This window comes from Chaetura pelagica, unplaced genomic scaffold (assembly GCF_000747805.2).
Source record: "Chaetura pelagica isolate M959 unplaced genomic scaffold, ChaPel_1.0 scaffold222, whole genome shotgun sequence".
Lineage (NCBI taxonomy): Eukaryota > Metazoa > Chordata > Aves > Apodiformes > Apodidae > Chaetura > Chaetura pelagica.
This window is the reverse complement of record NW_009952711.1, coordinates 561,416-584,424: the sequence shown is the minus strand read 5'-3', so window position 1 is coordinate 584,424 and position 23,009 is coordinate 561,416. Positions and strand designations below refer to the sequence as shown.

At 39.6% G+C, this 23,009-nt stretch overlaps 1 protein-coding gene across 1 annotated transcript in view; it reads right to left on the bottom strand.

Annotated features, from left to right (window-relative positions):
- Positions 1–14,348: 14,348 nt before the first annotated feature.
- PEAK1 (pseudopodium-enriched atypical kinase 1) overlaps positions 14,349–23,009 on the bottom strand; it is a 31,956-nt gene continuing 23,295 nt past the window's right edge. The window contains exon 4 of the mRNA XM_009994362.1: positions 14,349–15,485. Coding sequence (XP_009992664.1) covers positions 14,349–15,485 — 1,137 coding nt within the window. The remainder of the gene's footprint in view (positions 15,486–23,009) is intronic.

The window sequence follows — 23,009 nt, the reverse complement described above, 5'->3', positions numbered from 1 at the left end:
AATAATTACAAGTTTTATGAAAATGACAAGTTACTTTAAAGTGTACTATATTTTCACCATGTTTATGTACCAGTTGAGTGCAACATTATGAAAGTCTTATGTGGCTTTGTTCTCTCCACAAAGAACAAAATCACAGAATGGTCGGGAGTTGGAAGAGACCTCTGGAGATCATGTAGTCGAAAGCACCTGCTAAAGCAGGATTGCCTTGAGCACTCTACACAGGACTGCATCCAGGCAGGTTTTTTATATCTCCAGGAAAGGAGACTCCGCAACCTCTCTGGGCAGCCTGTTCCTGTGCTAAACTAAATTAGTTTAGTTTGTAATGGATAGAAGATAAAAACCATGTAATTGCCAACACAGAATCACAGGCTTTCACCTTGAGAATACCTTACTCCCTGGGGTTCTGTGCGCTGCCATCTGGTGGACATTTCTCGAAATTGCAAGGAGACGATAAAATCTCTGCTCTTCTGTCCTGATTTTCAAAGCTGTAGTACACGTGACCTCTAATATATATATTAATCAGATTAATCCTTTTTTAAAGGGTGATGGAGGAGAAAAAGCGGTGCTGGGCCATCTCATTTAAACTATATTATTACCTAGAAAGGTTGGACCAGATGGTCCTTGAGTTGCCTTCCAACCTGGCATTCTATGGTATTTCCCATACCTTCTTCAGACCTGGCTGCACATGTCATGTTTTTAAATTCCTTTTCAAAAATAGTAACACCAAGACTATTCTGCTTAACCAAAATTTGATTTGAGATGGAAAGAGTAAGATGTGAATTAAAGTTTAAAGGAGAAGCTTCATAAAATAACAAACTTTCAAGTCTGCATGTACAGCACCATCTGGTGACTCCTGCATAGCAGGATCCCAAAGCAGCGTGTGATGTACCTTGCTGCATCTTAGACAGTGAATCAATTGATATCCCCTAGCAGACCTGCTCCGTATCTTCCGTATCTTCTCACTGCCAGATACAACTTCCTCACAAAGACAGCAATGTGCTTCCATTCCTATTTCATAGAATCATAGAATCCTAAGGGTTGGAAGTGACCTCAAAAGATCATCTAGTCCAACCTCCCTGCCAGAGCAGGGTCACCTAGAGTACATCACACAGGAATGCATCCAGGTGGGTTTTGAATGTGTCCAGAGAAGGAGACTCCACAACCTCCCTGGGCAGCCTGTCCCAGGGCTCTGTCACTCTCACAGTAAAAAAATTTTTTTTGGATATTCACCTTGAACCTCTTATGCTCCAGTTTGCACCCATTACCCCTTGTCCTATCACTGGTCATCACTGAGAAAAGTCTAACTCCATCTCCCTGACACTCACCCCTTACATATTTGTAAACATTGTGAGTTGCCTTCCAACCTGGCATTCTATGGTATTTCCCATACCTTCTTCAGACCTGGCTGCACATGTCATGTTTTTAAATTCCTTTTCAAAAATAGTAACACCAAGACTATTCTGCTTAACCAAAATTTGATTTGAGATGGAAAGAGTAAGATGTGAATTAAAGTTTAAAGGAGAAGCTTCATAAAATAACAAACTTTCAAGTCTGCATGTACAGCACCATCTGGTGACTCCTGCATAGCAGGATCCCAAAGCAGCGTGTGATGTACCTTGCTGCATCTTAGACAGTGAATCAATTGATATCCCCTAGCAGACCTGCTCCGTATCTTCCGTATCTTCTCACTGCCAGATACAACTTCCTCACAAAGACAGCAATGTGCTTCCATTCCTATTTCATAGAATCATAGAATCCTAAGGGTTGGAAGTGACCTCAAAAGATCATCTAGTCCAACCTCCCTGCCAGAGCAGGGTCACCTAGAGTACATCACACAGGAATGCATCCAGGTGGGTTTTGAATGTGTCCAGAGAAGGAGACTCCACAACCTCCCTGGGCAGCCTGTCCCAGGGCTCTGTCACTCTCACAGTAAAAAAATTTTTTTTGGATATTCACCTTGAACCTCTTATGCTCCAGTTTGCACCCATTACCCCTTGTCCTATCACTGGTCATCACTGAGAAAAGTCTAACTCCATCTCCCTGACACTCACCCCTTACATATTTGTAAACATTGATGAGGTCACCCCTCATTCTCCTTTTCTCCAGGCTTTGGCTGTTTTCATTGTTATTTGTGCAGAGGAGCATGAGGATTTGTTGGTGCCTGTGGCCTCCGCCCCGTGTCTTACTATATAGGCATACTTTTATCTGGAAAGGGCTCCACAGGCAAAGCTTGCTGTTTACAGTTCCAGTCTTGGTAGTAGTCAGTAAGCACCTAAGATCATTATTTGGCACCTAGCCTTTTTTTGGCTGCCTGTCTTCCTGTCTGGCTGAGACAGCAGTTCAGTCTGTGCCTTTCTCTTCTGCTGCCCACTCTTCCAGTCTGTCCTCTGTTTTGCAGCTGTCCTATAATGCCACATTCACTGTGCTGCAGAACAAACACAGGAGAAATCTGTCTAGATCACCACTTTGCTGTAGGTTGTAGATGGTGGTAGGGTGTTGTTTGTTGGCATTCTCCACAACAACTGGCAACTTCCACAAAACCAGTGAACTAGGTGATCTATTTGCAAGCATCATCCTTGGGTGCCGTAACTATTTCTGGATACATGGATTTTGAGCAGTTGTGTCACAGGAACAGTTAAGACACCAGGACAGTTTAATTTTCCTGTAAGCAAAGAGCAGGTAGAAAGATTCAGAGATTAATTCTCCAATATATTATACCATAGTACCACTGATTTCAGTACAGTTCCATTTCATCTATAACCCAATGAAATTGACTGGAATATCATGTTTTTAACCCATAAATCATCTATATCCCACACATCTCAGGCAATCACCTCATGAGCTGTGGATCTCTGAATCACTTACATACGAGTCTCCTTTCTACTGAATACATTTTTGTTTCAGTAGACTTAGCAGACATCACATGTCTGTATCTAGATACAGCATATGAAGTTCTTCCTCCAGCAGTAATCATACAAATGCTACAGAATGAAGTGCTGTCACTAGGGCTTATTTAAATTTATTTATTTTTTCATGTAGCAGGTTTCTGAATTAATTAGAAAACAGTTTCTTATAATTTGGCACAGTGGACTGAACCAGTTACAAAATCAGGCAATACTGTAGGTGAGAAATAGTAGAATGCTGGCAGTTTATCTGATGACCTATTCTGCTGAAACAGACAGGTGTATCTATTTTAGCAAGAAGGGAAGGATGAAGATCAGAGATCACACATTTGCCAATGATACTGCAGTGTGTAAAATCTCCCTCCCACAGTGTCCAAACTCCTTTGCTTTATGATTAAATAACCTGGCATGACATTTATGTCAGCTTGCATGGCTGTGAAGGCTGCAAGGATATATGTAATGGAAAGAGCTTGCTGAATGTTAAAATACAGCTTTATACTTGTCTCTGTTTAGTAGTCAGGGCAAACAAAATACCAGAGAACAGGATTGCTGTATATTACATTCCCCCTAGGGGAAGACAGAAGGGAAATAAGGAAGAGAGACTTTAAGGTTGGAAGTTAAAACTCAAAACAGGTTATGATACATGTGGGATAATAATTAAAATTATACTAACACATACAAAACCTGACCTTTGTTCTGAAGTCCCTCACTGCAGAGCCAATTCGGAAAAGGGTCTCAGGCTCTTCCCAACACCCAATGCAGTCAGATGCAGTGAGCTGGTAACAAAGAACAGCAGCCTTTTTCCAAGTCCTGCAAGTGCAAGGAGAAAGAAGGGAGCAGGAAAAGGTGGGCTTTTCACCCTCCTGACTTTTATAGGGTAAGGCAGGAGGTAGGAGGGAATCCTGACCCCCCCCTGCCCTGGATCCCTCAGGATCTTAACCAACTAGGGCCTCCTGTTGACACCAAGGAATTAGCCTATGCCCTCGCAAACCATAATAGGTGTGTATAGGGGGGGAGCCATTCATGTCTTATAGAGTCTCCGTGTATGTAGATGAGTATGCAGGGATGGCCTCTGTCCTATAGTCTATAGGTTTGAATGGGGGGAAGGCTTCTATGTCCTAAACAGTCTCTGTATATATACGTGTCTGTGGAAGTGGGGCCTGCTGTGTCATCTAGTGTCCATGGGTAAATAAATGATCATGGGTGGGGGCCCTCTTGTGTCCTGTAGAGTCTCTATGTATAGGTGTAAATAGGGCGAGAGGAGCCTCTGTATCCTATGGAGGCTATGGGTATATAGGTTTGTATAGAGGGAGAGGCCTTTATGACCTATAGAGTCTATGTTTTTTTACGTGTGTATGGGGGGGTGCCTCCATGTCCTAGAGTCTATAAGTATAGAGGTGTGGAGAGGGGGTTAGAACTAGATGATATTTAAGGACCCTTCCAAAGCAAACCATTCTATGATACTAAGGTTCTCAGTAACCTGACTCATACAGAGACAGGAATCCTGTTGCTCTTTTCTAGAGGGTAAAAAGCATCTCCTTTTACCCGCACCTAATGGCAAGTAGCAGGCTGGTGTTGAGGACAGATGTACAGATCGTATAAGGAACACAGTGCCAGCCTGGTCAGGTTGTGTTCTTACCCTTTTCTGTTCTGAACAACCAGAACATTGAGACAAGGCAATATTGATGTGTGGCACGTGAAGATTTCTGTTCACTGCAAGCCTTTTGCTCACTGCAAATCCTTTGCTCACCTCACTTTGTGTGGTATAGTTACTGAGGCAAATGGTTGCAGGGTGGCCAGCCGCTGAACCTTGGAACCTGCAAGAGTAGGTCCCACCATAGGATAGCTTTGCTAGGGATCTGCTGCCTTTTTATTAAGAGCTTCTAGCTTCTGACTTAAATGTATAGTTAAGTCATATAACTGTGTAGGGGTTCCTAGGCTCATGACCATGCTGTTTTACCATCTGACACACTCAGCACATGTAAGAATGTTACAGCTGTTCCTTTCATATCTTTCATTTCCATGCCATAAACTGGGCTTCTGAGATGTTTTGAATCAGCATAGTTCTCTGGCCCTCAGTGGAGCTCTCTTAGACAAGAGATGCCTCTTTACAAAAGGCATGTCTCCATCCAAAGTCTTCATGTGCATGCAAACTGCTGCCAAGCCAGAGATCTGCTGTTTTCAGTTTGGAGTCCAGCGAGTTTCAGGCTGAACTTGGGCATTTTTCCTGACTGTAATTGCAATTGGTTTTTCAAACCAACAGAGAAAAGTCATTCTGTCTTTGATGTAAAACACAGCCACATTTACCACAAGGAAGGCCTTTTCCAGAGCTGTAAAGCATTCCAGAAGCCAGCTGTGCATTGCTTGGGTAAGCACTATGGCTGTTTTGTGTTTCAGAGAGCTATATGTAGTTAGGGCCTTTATTCTTTAAATGACCAATTTGAGTAGAAATAACTGTTCTGCATAAGGGCAGATATTTTGAACTTACCATGTTTTGGAGAGAGGAGGAAATGCACTGAAGGATATAATTAGGTCACAGCTTTAGGATGCAAAGATTTTTCTTTCGATTTGCTTATTACTTTTGTAAAGCAGGCTCTCACATTTAACCACACCAGAAGGAATAATCTTTTCTCTGCACTCACTGGGTCAAAGTACCAAGGAAATTCATTGAAATAATAAAAAATCTAATTTTCTGCATTTCTAAGTGTAAATAAGGCAATAAAGACAAACCAATCTTGTCAGTTATGTAATTAGCATTTATGATCAGGAGATAATAATCAATCAAAATCAGTTAAAATATTTCTCAAAAGCCATTTAAAGTCTCACTAAAATGACTGAAATGCAGTGCAACACAAGCACTTTGGAGATGAAGCCAGATTCATGGCAGAAATAGCAATGGGATTATTGATGATTAGTAGGATTAGAAAGACCACTTTTAAAACTCAGGAGCTCAGGTTAGTCCAGAGAATGTCCTGATCCCACAGATTGCTCCCTGTAGAGAGCAAGCTTAAAATCATAATTCTCTGTGCTATTTAGGACTAATAAATGTATCCAAATGCAGAAAATCAGAAACCAGTGAAGTATTTTCACATTATCCCCATCATTAGGACACTTTGGGAAGTGTAAAAAGATAAAATTATTAAAAAACAATCTTACTAACTAAATGACTGTATTAAGTTTGCCTTTATCCAAAATGTGGCATACAGCTTTGCTTCCAGGGATTGTGTGCTCCCATGTCTCCAATTCTCTGATCTAGTGATTGTGTATGCATGTGTCTGTAGGAGGGTGTGGGTGAACAGATAATGCTTCACAAATCTAGCGTGAAGTGAGAAATTAGCAGTGACTTTGTGGCTGGTATTTAGGTAGAATCTTTTGCTATGACATTATACTTACCCAGCTAGATCTATGATAAGGCCCACTTCCCAGATGCAGTTGAAACAAGCTGTTCTTCGTACATCTTAATGGGATAACATAATTTCTGAGCCATACCACTGTCTTCTTTGGGCTGTTTGAATATGGGAAATATTGTAATCAGATGTTTTGAATTTAATTCAATGGCTTATTAATTTGATCTTTCCTTTAATTCAATCACAACCTCAGGACCTAAATAATTTGTATTAAAAATAACATAATGGCTATCCTTTCTTTTAATCAATGTTGACTGCTTTAGGCAGGTATTAGCAGATAATCTGATTAACAGACACAGCGAGCTGGAATTTAGTAAATACCTAGCAGGGAAAATTTGGAAAAAAATCACAGGAGAAAAAAAAAAAAAAAAAAAAAAAAAAGGGAACATAGAACAGAAAAGAGCCTTACAAAGATGTACAACATTAAAGAAAATATTGTAGAAAAGTTATTTTTTCCAGTGGCTGGTACAAGCCTTTAAGATACATAGCCAGTGACATCAGCCACAGGTGACAGGCTCTGCCCAGTGGGAGAGTATTGACAGAATGAGAATTTGCACTGACATTACTATGTTAATTTCAAACAGATTTTAGTTAAACTAGTATAATTATCATGCCTTGACAAGGTTTCAGTCTATTTTTGCATATCTTTCCCCTCCAGAGTGGTAGTTGCTACTGACAAATGGCATAATCTAACTCTGTTTAGCTAAATTAACGGCACTTTGTTGAAGTGAACAGGGATTATCCTGGCAAAGCCAAAATATTTGTCAGGCTGCTAAATGTGTTGCATATTTACTGGCACCTCTGGACTCAGTTAGCTTTAGATTTTTAAAAAGGATGAGGACAATAGCTTAAACTGGTTTTGATAGGCTTTGAAACAGTGTTTGAGGAATAAATGTGAGGCCTGTAATAGTTACACTATAGACTAATTCTGGACATGCTGAGATTGATGACATACCTGTGCAATCATAGAAAGCCTTGTGAGCAGTGTGATTGTCATGCAGAAGCACAGCATCACTCCAATGTATGTATGTATGTCATCTGTTCTGTGCTAATAAATTAACATCTGTAGCCACCATTGGTATGTATCAAATCTGGGTACAAAATGGAGCTGTTTGATCTCAGTGCCATTGGAATGTGGCTGCATGATCACAGAAGATGCATATGATTCCATCTGTTTTTCACAGAACTTCCTTCAGACTGTATGCTTCAAGGTAACAGATCAGAATGAATTCCACTGCAGATAACTGCCTTAGAAGCATCCTACTTTGTCACAGCATATAAAAATTCCACTTAAGAGACATCATACTCCTTCACAGCAGGTCATTTAAGCCCTGTCCACACTAAGGAAATTGCTAACTTTGGCTCAGCTCCTTTAGTGATAATGGTTGCCCCATTCTGGACATCAGGCTGTCTCCGTTTTCATTAATGTGTCAAGTAACTTCTCTCCAAAGCGGCCTTACAAGACACTAGTTCAATCAACAGCAGCTGCTGGTGGCCAGTTTATTTTTGGGCTGTTGTTGCCACTTGTCCAGATGGAGCTGAAATAGTGTCAGCCATGGTAAGACTTCTGGGGAAAACAGAGGTGGCATGTTGTCCCAAGCACTGGCAATTCCTGCAGCTGGGATTCCTGGCCACTGTGCTGGCATGGCTGAAGCTGCTGAGTATCAGACTCATCAAGTGAAGTTTCACCTGCCACACTTGCACACTAGCTGCTGCTGCAAACCAGTCAGCTGTTCTTGTACTAAAATCTTTTGCTGGACTTGGCATGTGCATCTTCCTCAGAAACACACACTTTGTCCAATTGCCTAGGAAGAGAGAAAAATGAGACAACTGCATGTCTGATTTTGTGTGTAATAAAACTAGTTTATTTACACAGTAACATGAATGCCACAGAGTACACAGCAAAGTACCACAGCAAACCAGAGTGTAACTGCCCCTGATCACAAAGGAAGGCTTGAAGTTTATATACTTATTTATATAAAAACGTGTAAATATCAATATGAAGCACCAGATAAAACAATGCAACCAGGAATTCCAAATACAAGTTACCCACAAGAATGGAGTTGAAATTAAAAAAATTAAGAAAAAAATCCCTTATTCAAGGGATCTAAAGAAATCCCATTTACAAAAGTCCACCAATTTTGGAATCTTTAATTTAAAAATAAATTCCCCCCTTTTATTAAAAATGTGAACATATTCTTAAATGCTCAGCATAATTAAGTTTTAAAAGAAAAAAACCCAAAGATTTCAACTGCAAAACCTTCTAATACCAACAAGTCAAAGGACAAAGAAACAGAACTTTTTTTTTTAAGAGGTGTAATTTATGAAATTACTATATTCAAATTTATACACTCTTAAATATATATTATATATACAATATATAATATATATATTTTCAAGCAAAAAGGGGCAAAGAATACTTTTGGGATACAAAAATTAATATACATACATATATATAGTGAAACATGCCCACACACACTCCTATATATATGTATGTATAGTTCCTCCGTATAAAAAGATTTCCAACCTCTCCGAAATCCCTGAAATCTTCCCCTTGGATTCACGGGAAAAAAAATATCTTTATAATCTGAAGTACAAACCAAATTCTCAAAATCTGTAGAGTGGTGAAATGCTTATGTACAAGTAAGTTGAGCATTTAATTTCTCACTGGCAACTCTGCTTGATCTGAAAGCATTCTGTGGTTTCCAACTAAATGCTGAGTGGAGCACCAATGCAAGGAGATTTACAGGAAATTATCCAAATTACATTCCACATCTGTTCAAAATCACTATCTTTCTAATACTGCATCCAGGTGAAAAAGAAAATCCATGCAAAGGTCTGCTAGAAACTCTCTGCAACACAGCAGTGGGAAAGACTGCTCCTCCTTTTGGAGTTGAGGGTGTCCTAAAGAAATTTCTCCCCAATATTTCTTCTGAACGGTATTTATTGTATATTCCTCCCTTGGAGTGTTTGGAATTCAGATGACCATTGACAATATTTCCACAGGTATATTTTTATAGAGGTATTTGAAATTATGCTCTGCAGTTCTTTGATATTATCTTTGTGCATAACTGAATCATCCTCAAATCTCTCTCTACATGGACTGAAGGGCTCTGATTGTGCTCTAGGTTTTATGGGAGATTTGGCAGAACCAACACTACCTCTGCAATATCAGAGTAAAATAGATGGCCTAGTCACAAAGGTAATAATCGTCATGTACTGTTTCTACAGAGAAACAGGTTACTTCCTATTTGGGAGAAGGGAGAAAGTGCATGGAAAGGTCTGATTCTTTCCCCCAGAAAAGTTATATTTAAATAAAACCAGGAATATTTAATTTATATTTACATATTACTTTAATTCCTATTACAAACAAAAAAAAATAATTTAAGCAGGGCATTTCAGCACAAGAATTGAGAAACAGACACATTTTATTTCAGCAGCAAAGACTATTTTTACATGCTAAGGTTAAAGACCTACAGTGTGAAGCTGCTGAATAAATTCTCCAAGTAGCTGAATCCTAACAGATGTGGTTTATTTAAATAATATATTTTTCTCTCTAATTAATGTGGGAATTCCCCTGTGTTAAAATGTCAAGATGATCAATTAATAGCTCATGGGTGCTGATGGGATGTGTGGAACAAAAAATATTTAAGGTGGAACATTTCTGTAAATGCTAGAGGCATTCTTGTCTGAGAGCCAGCAACATGATATCCTGTCTTGAGTTACTGATTTCATAATGTCTGAATATTGAAGTGAGACCAGGCTTCTATATTTGAACATTCCAGGGGCTCCAGCGTAAAAAGTCTGGATTCCCTTATTCCTGAAAATTTGTAGAGAAGTTTTCACTAGTAGATTCTCTTTGTATTCACCTGGTTATGCATATTGACCAGATCAGAGCTTAGGTTTGAAAGATAATTAGTGAATAAGTAATTCCCATTTAAGAAATACAAAACAAAACCATTCTCCTTAACATCTCAGGAGCAGTTTTTTAGAACTCCTGCTTTAACAGAGGTTTGCATTTCACATCATATGGTATGGTGTGCAGCACACCCACTACCTAAAGCAGGAGCAGTACATCTTACTTTCACCACTTCTTCCAGACTAATCCGATTCCTCGTCTCCTAGAAGCTGCAGTAGATTGTCAAAGCAATAGGCTTCTTTCCATGTTGTGGTCAGTCTAGACCAACTGACTTGTTATCCACTATTATTCTCCATGTGCAGATGCAAATTTGGAAGTCCACAAATTTGTTACTTCAGGTTTATGCTGTACTACAAACAACTCAAAGGAACTTGCTCACAAACTCCAAAAACAAATCTCACTAAGTAGACCAACTAATTATCATACAAAGTAAAGCATTTAATTTTGTAAAGTCGTTTGCATCTTAATGTGGCCAGTATTATTTCTAGGGCAATTATGAAAAAATAAGACTTCCACCAACTGACCAGCTACATTTCATTTTTTTGACAAGGCACTAAATATTGTGAATCCAATCACTGTGCTCTCTCTGTTAGATTAGAGAGGTTTTTAATGGCTCTAATAGGATCAGAAACCACTCATCACAATTCTTCAAACAAGCATTTGATTTTTCCAGAAATTAGTTTCCACTGGAAAAAATCTCTAGAGTTAATGTTAAAAATATTTGAATGACAGCTTTTATTAATAGAAAAATATATATTTACAGTCAATACTGCTATCTTAGATTTGCAGCTCTCCCTATTTCTTGAGCTCAACTGAAAGTGCGACATTGCTAAAAAAAACAAAAAATAATTGAAGATCTGTGCACGTATTCAAGTATATACCATGCACAACCAGGGGTTTTGTTCCTGTCATACACAAGATCCTAGATACAGACAGAGCGGGTTTTTTTCCTTTTGCTTAGCAATTATGCTGTAGCATTCTTAGGATTTGCTTACAATCAAGTTTAATGCATACATTCTCAGATATTTATGTGGCACAATCTGTTGCCAGGATGGAGAATCACCACAAACACAGTTACAGTCATCAGTTACGGGCATATCTGCAAAGTCAGCCTAAGGCTCCCCAAGGAATAGCTCAGGCCAGATTTTGTTTGACTACTTTTACCATTCTTTTTAAAAGAAAAGAAACACACAACATTGCAAATTGCTAAAGTTTACCCAGTGCTGCACAAGAAAGAGATTGGTAGTGAACATCTATCCATGCTTGATTACACTGCAGAGCTAAAATGAGTATTGGTTCATCACAAAAGATACAAACTGAAATTAGACAGCTAGAGATACAAAGGCTTTGGACCAGCTGTGTTAAATATGTATGGTTTTAAAACATTCAAAATTCAACTTTTCATGTGCGTGTTGACATGAAAGTGACATTGAGAACACGTGTCCATGAACACGGAACCACCTACCAGCTTCAAGAAGTGAGCCCACTGCCATGGCAAGTGGTCCAAAACTGCTTGTACAGCCTATGTGAGTTAGGTGAGAAGGTATGTGCTCACATGCACTACGAAACACAAAACCAGACCACAGAGAACAAGAAGCCTTATTTGTAGCTCAACAATTGTGACTAATAGCTAGCTAGCAGATAGTACGTGAGTGACTTGTCATGCTCGGTGTATTTAATCTATGAGAGCATGGCCCTCCTGTGTCCAGATAAAGCAGGGCTGCATTGAATGTGTGATTCTTTGTAAAGGTTCTTCTACGAGCTGCTCAGCAGTAGTGTAGACACTTTCTTTCCTGATGTAGTGGAAGTACCTCAACTACATACATTGCACTTGAGCTTTTAATGCATTGTCCTCTTTCTGCAATGCCAGCATCCTAACCTTTTTGCCAAAAAGAGAAGAAAAAAATTATATCACATTAAAATATATTATCCTTATCCTTGCCTGATCCTTCACTGATACAGGTGAATCAAACACAAGAATAATAATCAGAAGTTTCAAAAAAATCTTTAGAAAGGTCACAAAGACAGTCCATATACTACAGCACAATCAATGTAGGCTTCCACACTATTCAGCGTAGCTCTGATAGATGCCAGAGAAGAATATAGACATTTCAACCCCTCCAAATGTACGGCATGGATCCAGAGCTAGTTTTGCTGACTTTAAGCCTGCAGGACTGTTTGTTCAGTTTCCATGCATCTGGTCCAAGCATGCATACGCTGTATAAAGTGGCTGTTTGTTTCAAGGCTGAAGTGAATTGATTCCTCACAGTTTTAACAATTAAAATGAAACATCAATCCATAAAAAGAACACAGGGGTATCTGTGCGTTTATGTGCCAGGGAGATAAAGGAAAGGGCTGCAGATTTAGCATCAGGTAAAGGCTGGTGTGTAAAGTGAACACTGTAATGTACAGCTTTAATAATACATACAAGAATTGCACATAGATCCATAGGAAAGAAGCACAGGCTCATAACTAGGGCTGTCTGCTTTCCGTCACCCGGGTTAGAATATCCGGTATCTCTTTTTCCCTGCATCCAGATCAATACTTCAGAGTGATTCAGGAAACAATTCAGAGCCTAGCAATACTGAGCAAAGATACTGCCTGTACAGCTCCAAAGTTCCATAGGAAATAGCTGTTAGGTCAGGGAAGGAAGTCAGCAATGGACTCTAAAAGTGAAAAGCTCCTTCAGGTTGAGTTTTAAAAAAATTTCTCTCTTTAATACTTACTAATTCCCTGCTGTAGTCCAAAACTCTGTTTGCTATGCTCTTTGAGCTGTTCTTACAACATTCCATCTTTAGGGCGTTGACTATAGCAACATTAGAAAACACTAGTTACAGCAGACAAGATAGGCAGCCAAACACCGCTGTGGGAAAAATGGATCACGATACTGTTAGTTGTGGCTGCCAAACTTAACAGCTCCCTTGGTAATTAAACAACTGTGTTTTTGCCCCCTTGTTTCTACCCTTCAGAGAGCTGTGTCTGCAGTAAAAGCATCTCCATGTGGCCTGTTAGCTACACACAGACAAGCTCTAAACATATCTATCTCCTGCCAACATACCAACAGAGCCAATTTCAGTCCCACTTTGCAATATGGCACAAGTGACAAGAGCAAACACACACACAAAAAAAAAAGAGGTGGCTGTTATTTTCATCCCCGATTCATAGCAGTGATTGTCAGAGAAGGTTATGAATGTCTTACCCACTTCAAGTAAGGCTTTAGTGCCTTTTGTGATGGAAGGGGAATGTCAGTTGCCCACCATGTGTTGTTTTGTTCTCGTATAAAGGTGGTTATAGCTAGAGTGCACCAATAGTCCAGACTAGTGAATGCCATGTAGGAAATGGGATAGACAAACTGTGCATATTCTGCTTCTTATTCCAGAGGACTTAAGCTAAGGGTAATAGTCTGATTAAGGCAGAAAGGATATGGGTAGGCAATGAGTCAGAGGCAGAGAAGGAGGGAAGAGGACTGAACACAGATGCTTGCTGCCCACTGATACTTGCCACAGTCAGCAGGATAACCACATCTGGGGAGGGAAAAAAAGAAGGCATAAAGTGTAAAAGAAAGACCAGAATTTGTTTGGTTGAGACCAAAGGAAAGAGGAGTCCAGCTCGCTTGTGGGGGACTAAGCTGAGATAAAATTTTGTGTGGTGTGTGGAACATAGGCAAATGAGTGTTTTGTGGCATGGTGAATCATTCCTCTCACACTGATAACTAAACCATCTCTGCTTATGGTCACTGCTATTCACTAACCAATGCTACATATGGAAATGACAGAAACTACCCAGAAGAGGAGGGCAATTTGTTTACTGCAGTGGTATAAATAGTGGTATCAAAGTTTGCTCTTCTTTTCAGCCAGATATTAATCAAGTTACATACTGTCTGATCCAAATACAGTCATGTACATCAATTCCTAAGATGTCTGGCAAAAAAGTGAAGTGTCTATCATATTGGGTACAGGATACAATTCCTCCTATTAGAATCTATTTGCTCAGAGTTGCTGGCTTTGATATCTAGGCTATTTTCTAACACTTGTACAAAGTGTGAGCCCTAGGGCAGGCTGGAGTGAGGGCTGGGGTGGAGGTGGGGGGTGCTTCATGAAAAGCAACAGGCTCTGCAAACTAGTGCTGCTGCATGATTCTCACAATGCGATGAAGTGAGTCTACAGTGGCAAAAGCCAGATACTGACAACAAAGCCAGTCTTCCAGAATAACTCCACAGTCCCTATCAAAGGACTTCTCTGCAAACTTGATCATCAGCAGCGTCCTTTTTATATCCAGCCAGTTCTGAAGTACAGCATCTCTCCGCGAGGGGTTGGAAGATGTACTCAGAGCATGGAACAAGTCCTCACGTGGACCCCAAAGCAAACACTGAAGGATTCCCTTGGCTTCTGATATTAGGATCCTCTCTGAAGGGTTGGGATTCAGCAGGCAGCTGGCAAGCTGTTGAAGCCCTTGAGAGTAGAGAGAACGGCAAGGAATCTTGGGGAGATCAGCACGAGTATACTCCTTCTCTTTCAGCTCTGGATTCTCATCAAAGGGATTGGGTAAGTGCAGCATTTCATAGATAAGGATACCAGTTTGGAACTCATCACACTTTTTGTACTGTGTTGCAGTGATGATTTCTGGAGCCAGGCGGGACTGATCCCGTAGGACCTCAGGATCCACCATATGACTCTTCTGCTTGGCCTGGGAGAAATTGCTCACTATTAATCTGGCTGGACAAGCAGTGCTGGGACTGGGCTCCGTGGACTCAGGGCTCAGAGGGCTGCCTCCTGGTCTGGAATGAACCAGCAGCAGGTTCTCTAAACGCAGATCACAGTGTGTGATATGATAGGGTTTCAGGTGTTCCAGGCCCAAACACAGCTGTAGAAGGAGCAGACAGACTTGCCTCTCATACAAATCCGGGCTTTTTGCATGGCGAGATGCAGATTCCCGCACAAAATCAGCCACTGTTAAGTACGGAACCTCCCGTGTGATGACCACGACACGGCTGCGTGGCTTGCTGATAGTGCCTGAGCTGTCTTTCTGTGAAGCCTCTGTATTGGAAAGAGTATCTCTGTTCTTCTGCTCAGGCTCTTTCTCCTCTTCTTCCTCCATCTCTGGTGCATCAGCATCCTCCCATGGAAGGAGACGCACTGGCACTTCAGCAAGAAAATGGCCGCAGTCCTGTTGGATGTTAAAGTTGATAGCCAGACTCTGCCGAATAGACAGGCTGTGATAATACTGCTGGGATTCCTTTGCTTTGCTCTTACAAATCTGGGGGAACAAAATAAACAAAAGAGACATAACTTAAATTTGTAAATTCTATATATATTTTTTTTATTTATTTTTTCATTTTGCATTTTGTTGATAGACAGTCTAGCCCTGAACACAAGCACTGAAAATTTTTTTGCTGAACTGACCTTGGCAGACTTTCTTAAAGCACAGGAACAGTTTCCACTGGATAGTAAATAACAGTGAGACTGTTGGTTGATGAGAAGCTCAACATGAGCTGGCAGCCCAGAAAGCCAACCATGTCCTGGGCTGCATCACAAGCAGCATGGCCAGCAGGTCAAGGGAGGGGGTTCTCCCCCTCCATTCCACTCCTATGACACTCCACCTGGAGTCCAGCTCTGGAGTCCCCGACATAGAGCTATTGGAGGAAGCCCAGAGGAGGCCATGAAGATGATCAGGGGGCTGGAGCAGGTCTGCTATGTAGCCAGGCTGAAATAGTTGGGGTTGTTCAACCTGGAGAAGAGAAGGCTCCAGGGAGAACATAGCGCACCTTCCAGTGCCTGAAGGGGCTCCAGGAAAGCTGGGGAGGGACTTCGGACAAGGACATAGAGTAAGAGGATAAGGAGGGATGGATGAAAACTGGAAGAGGGGAGATTTAGGTTAGACATGAGGAAGAAATTCTTGAGTGTGAAGGTGGTGAGACACTGGCACAGGTTGCCCAGAGAAGCTGTGGCTGCCCTATCCCTGGAAGTGTTGAAGGGCAAGTCAATTGGGGCTTGGAACAATCTGGTCTAGTGGGAGGTGTCCCTGCCTGTGCAGGGGGGTTGGAACTAGATGAACTTTGAGGTCCCTTCCAACCTGAACCATTCTGTGATTCTATGAACTGCAAACCAGTATGTACAGGCAGCACCCCTGTGCTTATATTATTCAATGGAAAACAGTTCAGGCAGGTTGCTCTTTTAGTCTGAATAGTAGCTGATATAAGGTAAATGCTCAGTGAAGCTCACTTTACAGTTGTTTATCCATATTATTTGATTTCGTGTTCTTCTCTTAACTTTGTGTGAAGCTTGAACAAGATAAAAATAATCAATAGTAATAGGAAATACAATGAAATATGCATAGAATATTGGAGGATATGACTGAATAATTGCTCATGGCTGAGTTAGCATGGCATAACTACTAGGCTGACAGGTGGTAACTTAAGTGACTGGATGCATTGTCCTTCCCCACTGTAAATGGAAACTGAAATCTATTAGCTGCTGCTTTGGTGAGCTAACACATCATGTCTACCCTGAGGGGTGTATGTGTGCATGGCAGGGGCTGTTGGCAAGCATACTTGCTGTGGTTTGGATGATGAATGAAAACTCATTAGAACATGGTACCTTAATTGCTTTCAGTCATTTGCCAGGATCCTAAGTGTATGTTTTTATTTTGCCATATAAAGCTGTATTTAATTTGTGTCCAGAAATATGCTGTTGATAGGTACATTACCACCAGAATAATTATCCTTATTAATTGTTTGCACTGCTGTAACAACTGGCAGCTCCAACCCCCTTACAACAGTCACTGGACAAACTCTATTAGGGCATTTACTGATGAAAATTACAGCCCTACAAAGACTCAGGCATGTTGACCTTGGCATATTAACATTAGTTCTACTAACTTCTGTGGGATCTTTTAAAGTATGTAAGGTTAGGTGCATGTTTTAATCTTTATGAGGTTAAAGCCTAAGTATTCAGTTGGTATAATGCACCAGCAAACCTTAACCCAAAGCTCAGAAGAGGAAATAGGAAGACATCTGTCTTTAGATGAAATGACAGCTTCCCTTAGGTCATCTCTGAATGCCAAGGAAAGCCAGATAAGTAAGGTTAGTAAAAATTAGCACTAGTTCTACAGAGTCACAACAGCCAAGGAGCCAAGATGTCAGCCTAGTCTGAAATGTTCTTTATCTTTTATGTGCTTATGCGATTAAGCAACATATAGTTTAATGGGGGATTTAGTCTTCATGCTTGTTGATCAGAAAAGTGCATTGTGAGGTAATCATATGGAAGAACATAGAAGTAGAAACAGCATTTTGATTGTCCTCCTGTCTCTAATACTGTGCATATTTCCATACTTTACAAGCATGTAAACTTCCCTACGTATTAATTACATAGCTTAAACTACCCGTTTGTAACTGCCATGCACAAACAAAACAAATTTGAAAAATGCATTTTCTAGTCAACTTTATTTAATAGAGAAAAGCCATACTTTTCTGGAAATATTTAGTTACCCCCTTTGTACAGTGGTTTTTGCTAATTTAAATTTTCAAATGTATTTTATACTCTTAGAGGTGAAGTTAGGTACCAATGTAAAGTGTTCCCCCCCTTCTTTCAAGGGTTACAAAAGTGTAAACAAAGACAGCCTTAACCTTTGAACTGTATACGAAAAGAAAATGTCAGCTGCTTATCTAGGAGACTGCAGTCCTCAGATCTATTAAATACTTAATACTGCACAGAAGACAGGAGTAGAAAAGGGTTGCATAGACCCTACCAGCATGAATCAAATCTGACTAGGAGAACAGCTATTAGGAAAACAAGAATAGCTTTGTCTTCTATGCCCTTCAAATCCATGGCCTTTTTTCTTGTACAGCCAGCCAATTCCAACTGCAGAAAAGGTTCAGAGTGTTGTAATCCAGCCTTTAGTTATTAAAAATACTTAACTGACCTAATCCAAAATATAACTTTGTTCTGAAAGAGCTTAATTTTAAGGTCAAGACTACTCATTGATAAGAAAAGTGTGAAAAAGCATTTGCCTTTAGCTATTATACTATATTTCTTGTTACCCACAGAGGATTTCTCACACCAACTAGCAGCTAAGAATGATACAATTATATAATTCACAGAATATTTGTTCTTAAAACAATTACTTACTCTTAATTAGGTGAATACAAGGCCTTTAAAAAAGTTTATGAGAAGAATTTCTCCTTGTTTATAGAAAAAGAAAAGCTAAGGAATCTAGACTTATTCATAGCTTCTAATTTTAATCCTAGGCAGCCTCTTTTTCTTACTTCAGAAAAGGGCTCTCAAATTTATTACTGGAATTTCAGTTAAAATAATAGGAGATAGGCTTTGTACCTAAAAATCAGCCTTGGTTCACTCATTTTAGAAAATACTGCCAATCCTAGAATTGTGATAGTACAGCAGTACACTGTCATTAGCCTCTGCAGATGCGCTAATGCTTCCTTCTAATTTAGAAACGACTGGCTCTGCACATCTGCACCAAAGGCATCCAGCTGTTGGGGCAGAGTACACTGCCTTTGCACCCATTCCATTTTTCCCTGAGCCAGCAGAACTGGCCTGCAAGGCAAATGTTATCTGTACATTGCCAGCTGGATCATTCCTAAGAAATGCCTTTCCAAACTACTAGAACCACCCCAAAAAAGAGTTGTCCTTCTCCATCTTCTTCCTCTCTTCCTGCTATTCAACCCTAATTCCATTTTACTTCAAATTAACTGACAGCCATTCTCTTAGCTGTTTTTTAAAAATATGTATTCCCATTCTTTAACATTACACCTTCACACTTGGGAACACAGCACTTTTCCCCTCTTCATTATTTTCTTGTCAAAATAACCAGCCCTCATTCCTCCTATCTTTATTCCTAAAGAACCTTCCCTGGATTATCTGCTCTCTTCTGGATTATCCCTATTTATTTTATCTTTCTGCAGACTGGTACCCTGTAACAAATACAGTGAACAAGTCACATAATTAACTCAATTGTTATGTGGTTCATGAAAACTTTCAGAGCAGAGTCCACACAAATGTCTGAATCCACAGCAGACCCAGACTTTCTCCAATGTCAGTTCTTAAATGAACAACAAAACATAAATTAAAGACTAAGTAGTATTATGATTAAAATAAATACTAAAATAACTGCATTTGTGAAAACTTTTCCTCTCCTTATTCTGCATGCAATATCCACAAAGACAAGAGCAGAGATCTGATTAGAGATGTATTTCCTGCTTCTTGCTTTTTGTTTACAAGCAACATGAACTGAGAAGTGGAAGAGGCAGCTGGTTTATTTAAGAGCGATTACACTGCAGACTATTCAAACACTGTAATTTGTACACTAGATACTTTGTAATTGCCAAGGGGAACGGAGCACTAGGGCTGTCTAGAAGCAGCACCCAAAGAACTGGAGAATGATGACAAAGGAGACACCTGTCTGAGTTCATAGAACAGTTTCTAAAAGAGAGACCAGCAGTAATCTGATGCTCCTATAAGCATCTGGCTGCTTCTCAGACTTCTACTTGTGAAATACAGCTGCATGAGTCCAGATAAGTACTGGGGTTTTAGACTGCAGAGTTCAGATTCTAATTTATCATTATCTTACTAGAATGGGGACAGTATACTGAAAGCAGTGGAGACAAAGTAAGTTTTCTTACTGATCTTTTCAAAGACAGTTTAGAGAACGTAAATTTTATTTACTGAGAAACTCATACTCTTTCATCATTTTCTGAGTTTCAGCTTCTACTCAGAACACTTAGGTTATCATTTTACAACAGAGTAGTGAATGCTAGAACACTATTAATGGGTAATAATGCTCACTCTAGCATTTTATATTGGAATAATTCCATTATCACCTAAAACTATCATCTGAATGACTAAGATTTAAATTTTCCAGATGGTTTGAATTATAGTAAGTTATACAATGACAGTCTGTATTTACAATTGAAAAGATTTAGGGAACAAATAGTGAAATTTGATGGCCTCATTAGCAGGTCTTTTGGATGGCTAGTCATGACTTGCTAAAGGAGTGGATATAGATTTTTTTTCCTTTGTGACAACTATGACTATGTCAAAACAGTGAGTAAATACATGGCCCAGTTTTCTTGGCACAATTTTTAAAGCTTTTATCTGTTTCAGTCATTTATTCTAAAAAAAAATAAGGAAATCTCATTGTGTTTACATACATAGTATGTTGGATTCCAATTTTTGGGCAGAGGAAAGGAAAAAGGTGAAAATAGTTTGTCTAAAGAACCAGCAGAAAGTAGGATGAATCAGTCATTTACCATTTGCTGTAATGAAATACAATCAGCTAAGCAATGAAGATATGGTATGTGATAATACCAGAAAGAAAGGTGTTGACAAGGGCTTGGCAAGCCTTACTTCTAAAGCTGATAAAAAGCTGGCTGTTCAAAAGATGAAGCAATGTTGGTTAAAAGCCCTTCCATATGATGCAAGAAAGCAACGAGAAAAAAGAAAAGATATGAGTAGGGAGGAACAGAAAGTTTCCATCTTCCTTTCCCCTGGAATGCACTGTCATCATGTATTTTTCTTTAGTGCATCCATACCAACTAAGCTGTCATATTTATAAGGACAAGAACAGGTTTCTTTATATCCTGTAATTTCAGTTTTCTCCTTTCCCTATTCCCAAGAACCAAGACTGTAATGTTTCAGAGTTTCTAAAAACTGTTCTGCATTAGCTTTTTATTTTTCCTTTAATGGTCCAGTAGCCTACTGTGCCATCAGCTGACTTCCACTTTGCCAGCAGGAAATCTCATTTCCACTCTGTCCTATGCATTTTACAGGGCGTCAGTGAACTTAAAGTACAACTAATATTGTGGGAAATGAATTTACAAGTGCTGAAAATGAGAAACACAGAAGATCACAAAGACTGCACCATCTGTGCTACATTTCTGCATTGCACAGAGGGACAACTGCAAATGAAATTCTGTGCAGAATGAAAGCTTGCTAATCCCAAATTGATAGCTTGTTCTTGGGACAACGTTGCTTCCCAAGGAGGCCAGTTTGATCTCTGATTGACCTCATTTTCTTGATCTAACCTTAGAATAAAGCTTTGACTTTTTAGCGATGTGCAGAAATACAGAATTCTATGCTGCTCCGACTGAACTCGGAACGGGCTTCAAGTTTATCATAAATAGCTTGATTCTGATCTGGACCATGAAGTTCTGGGATGACCTGTAGTAACACTTCTGCCAAGGAGCACCACAAGGAAACTGAATTATCAAAACCACCACCATAGCACACTGCAACAAACTAAACATAACTAGAAATAATTGGCAACTAGGAAACTGTCAGCCAAATTCAGTCCAATACTATTTAGTTTTGCCTTGCTCTGCTTTATACTTGGGGCAGGAATCGTAGCAAAAAGCCTACAATTTTACTGCTGGAAGAACTTCTGCTGCCCTGTAGCAACCAATGCAATAAATTTTAATGGCTCTTTTTGAGTCGTTTCCACCTTTGCCATTCCTGTTATCCTACCTGAATGGCATTGCACCATGTGCCTGGGGCCAGAACACCCACGCTGCAGGCCCTGCTGGCTTTTTATATCTGAACTGTTCTGTGTGAACTCTGAATCCTGATTTCTGTGTGTCTATGATATTGTACAGCAATGTCCTTGAGAGCTTCATACAGAAAGTGGAAGTAGTTTACGTCACTGACACTGTAATTACCTTGTCTAACCATTATTCATTCTGAGTAATTTATTTTTTAATAAAAAAGATTACTGCCATATGACTGCTTTATTCAGTTTATGTGGGGATACTAAAAACTGAACTCATCCAGTCCACTTTGTACACTTTGCTCTCTGCCGCTTCTAATTCAGTGTAACCTTTCCACTACATATTTGGAATTACTGATAAGACTGTGGTTTGAAAGGAATGTTTATCCATGTTGTCCCAGATCTATCAACTGCTTGAAAGATGGTACTGCACTGAGTGAAGGAAAAATACCTCAGGGTCTGGAAATTTATGGAAAACCTTCTTGTAAATGAACTTTTCTTTTTTCCATTTGGAAAAGTAGTTTTCTGATCACGACTTATTTACTGTTTTTATTTATAATGTTTCAGTCAAAATAATTTCCACAAGGCTTCCTGCAGCTTTTTTTTTTTTTTTTGCACAGGATGTTTGCTAGCAGATTAGGTGAGAGTAAAGCAGAAAGCGTAATACAATGCTTTGAAACAACACACCCTTAAACAACGTTTCCACTAATATCCACACCAACAGAACCAGTTGTGCTTGCTCTTCACCATATTTATCACAGCATCTTTCGCTGGTGATACCTCCAGAATATAAAAGTGCCCTTCTGCACAAAAAATTCATTATTCTAAATTTAATTCAGCAGTAGTCAAATGGTTAAAGCTTAATTTTTATCAGCACTTTTGTAATTCTACTTTTGGAGATACAGTATTAAAATGCCAATTTTTTTTACTTATGCATTAAGACTCAACACCGCTCAGGGAGTAAACCTCTTCTTTTCTACAAAGAGAATAATAATTAAAAAATCCCACTGACACTTTTTCTCTCAAATCTAATATTAAACCATAGAACTTAACAAGTATCTGAGTTGTTAGCCCATGTTGCTTGGCTAGTTCTACAAAACTCAAAAGAGCTACAGAAATTTACACTGTCCAAAGATGTGGCCATATATACATTTTCACAGTGTACTTCTAAGACTTGATAAAAATAACAGGAACTCCATATTTTGGATTCAACAGGCACTCAGTAATTTCAATCTCACCATTTTTGCCATCCTGTTTTGGGGACAAGGGATTTCAAACAGCAGG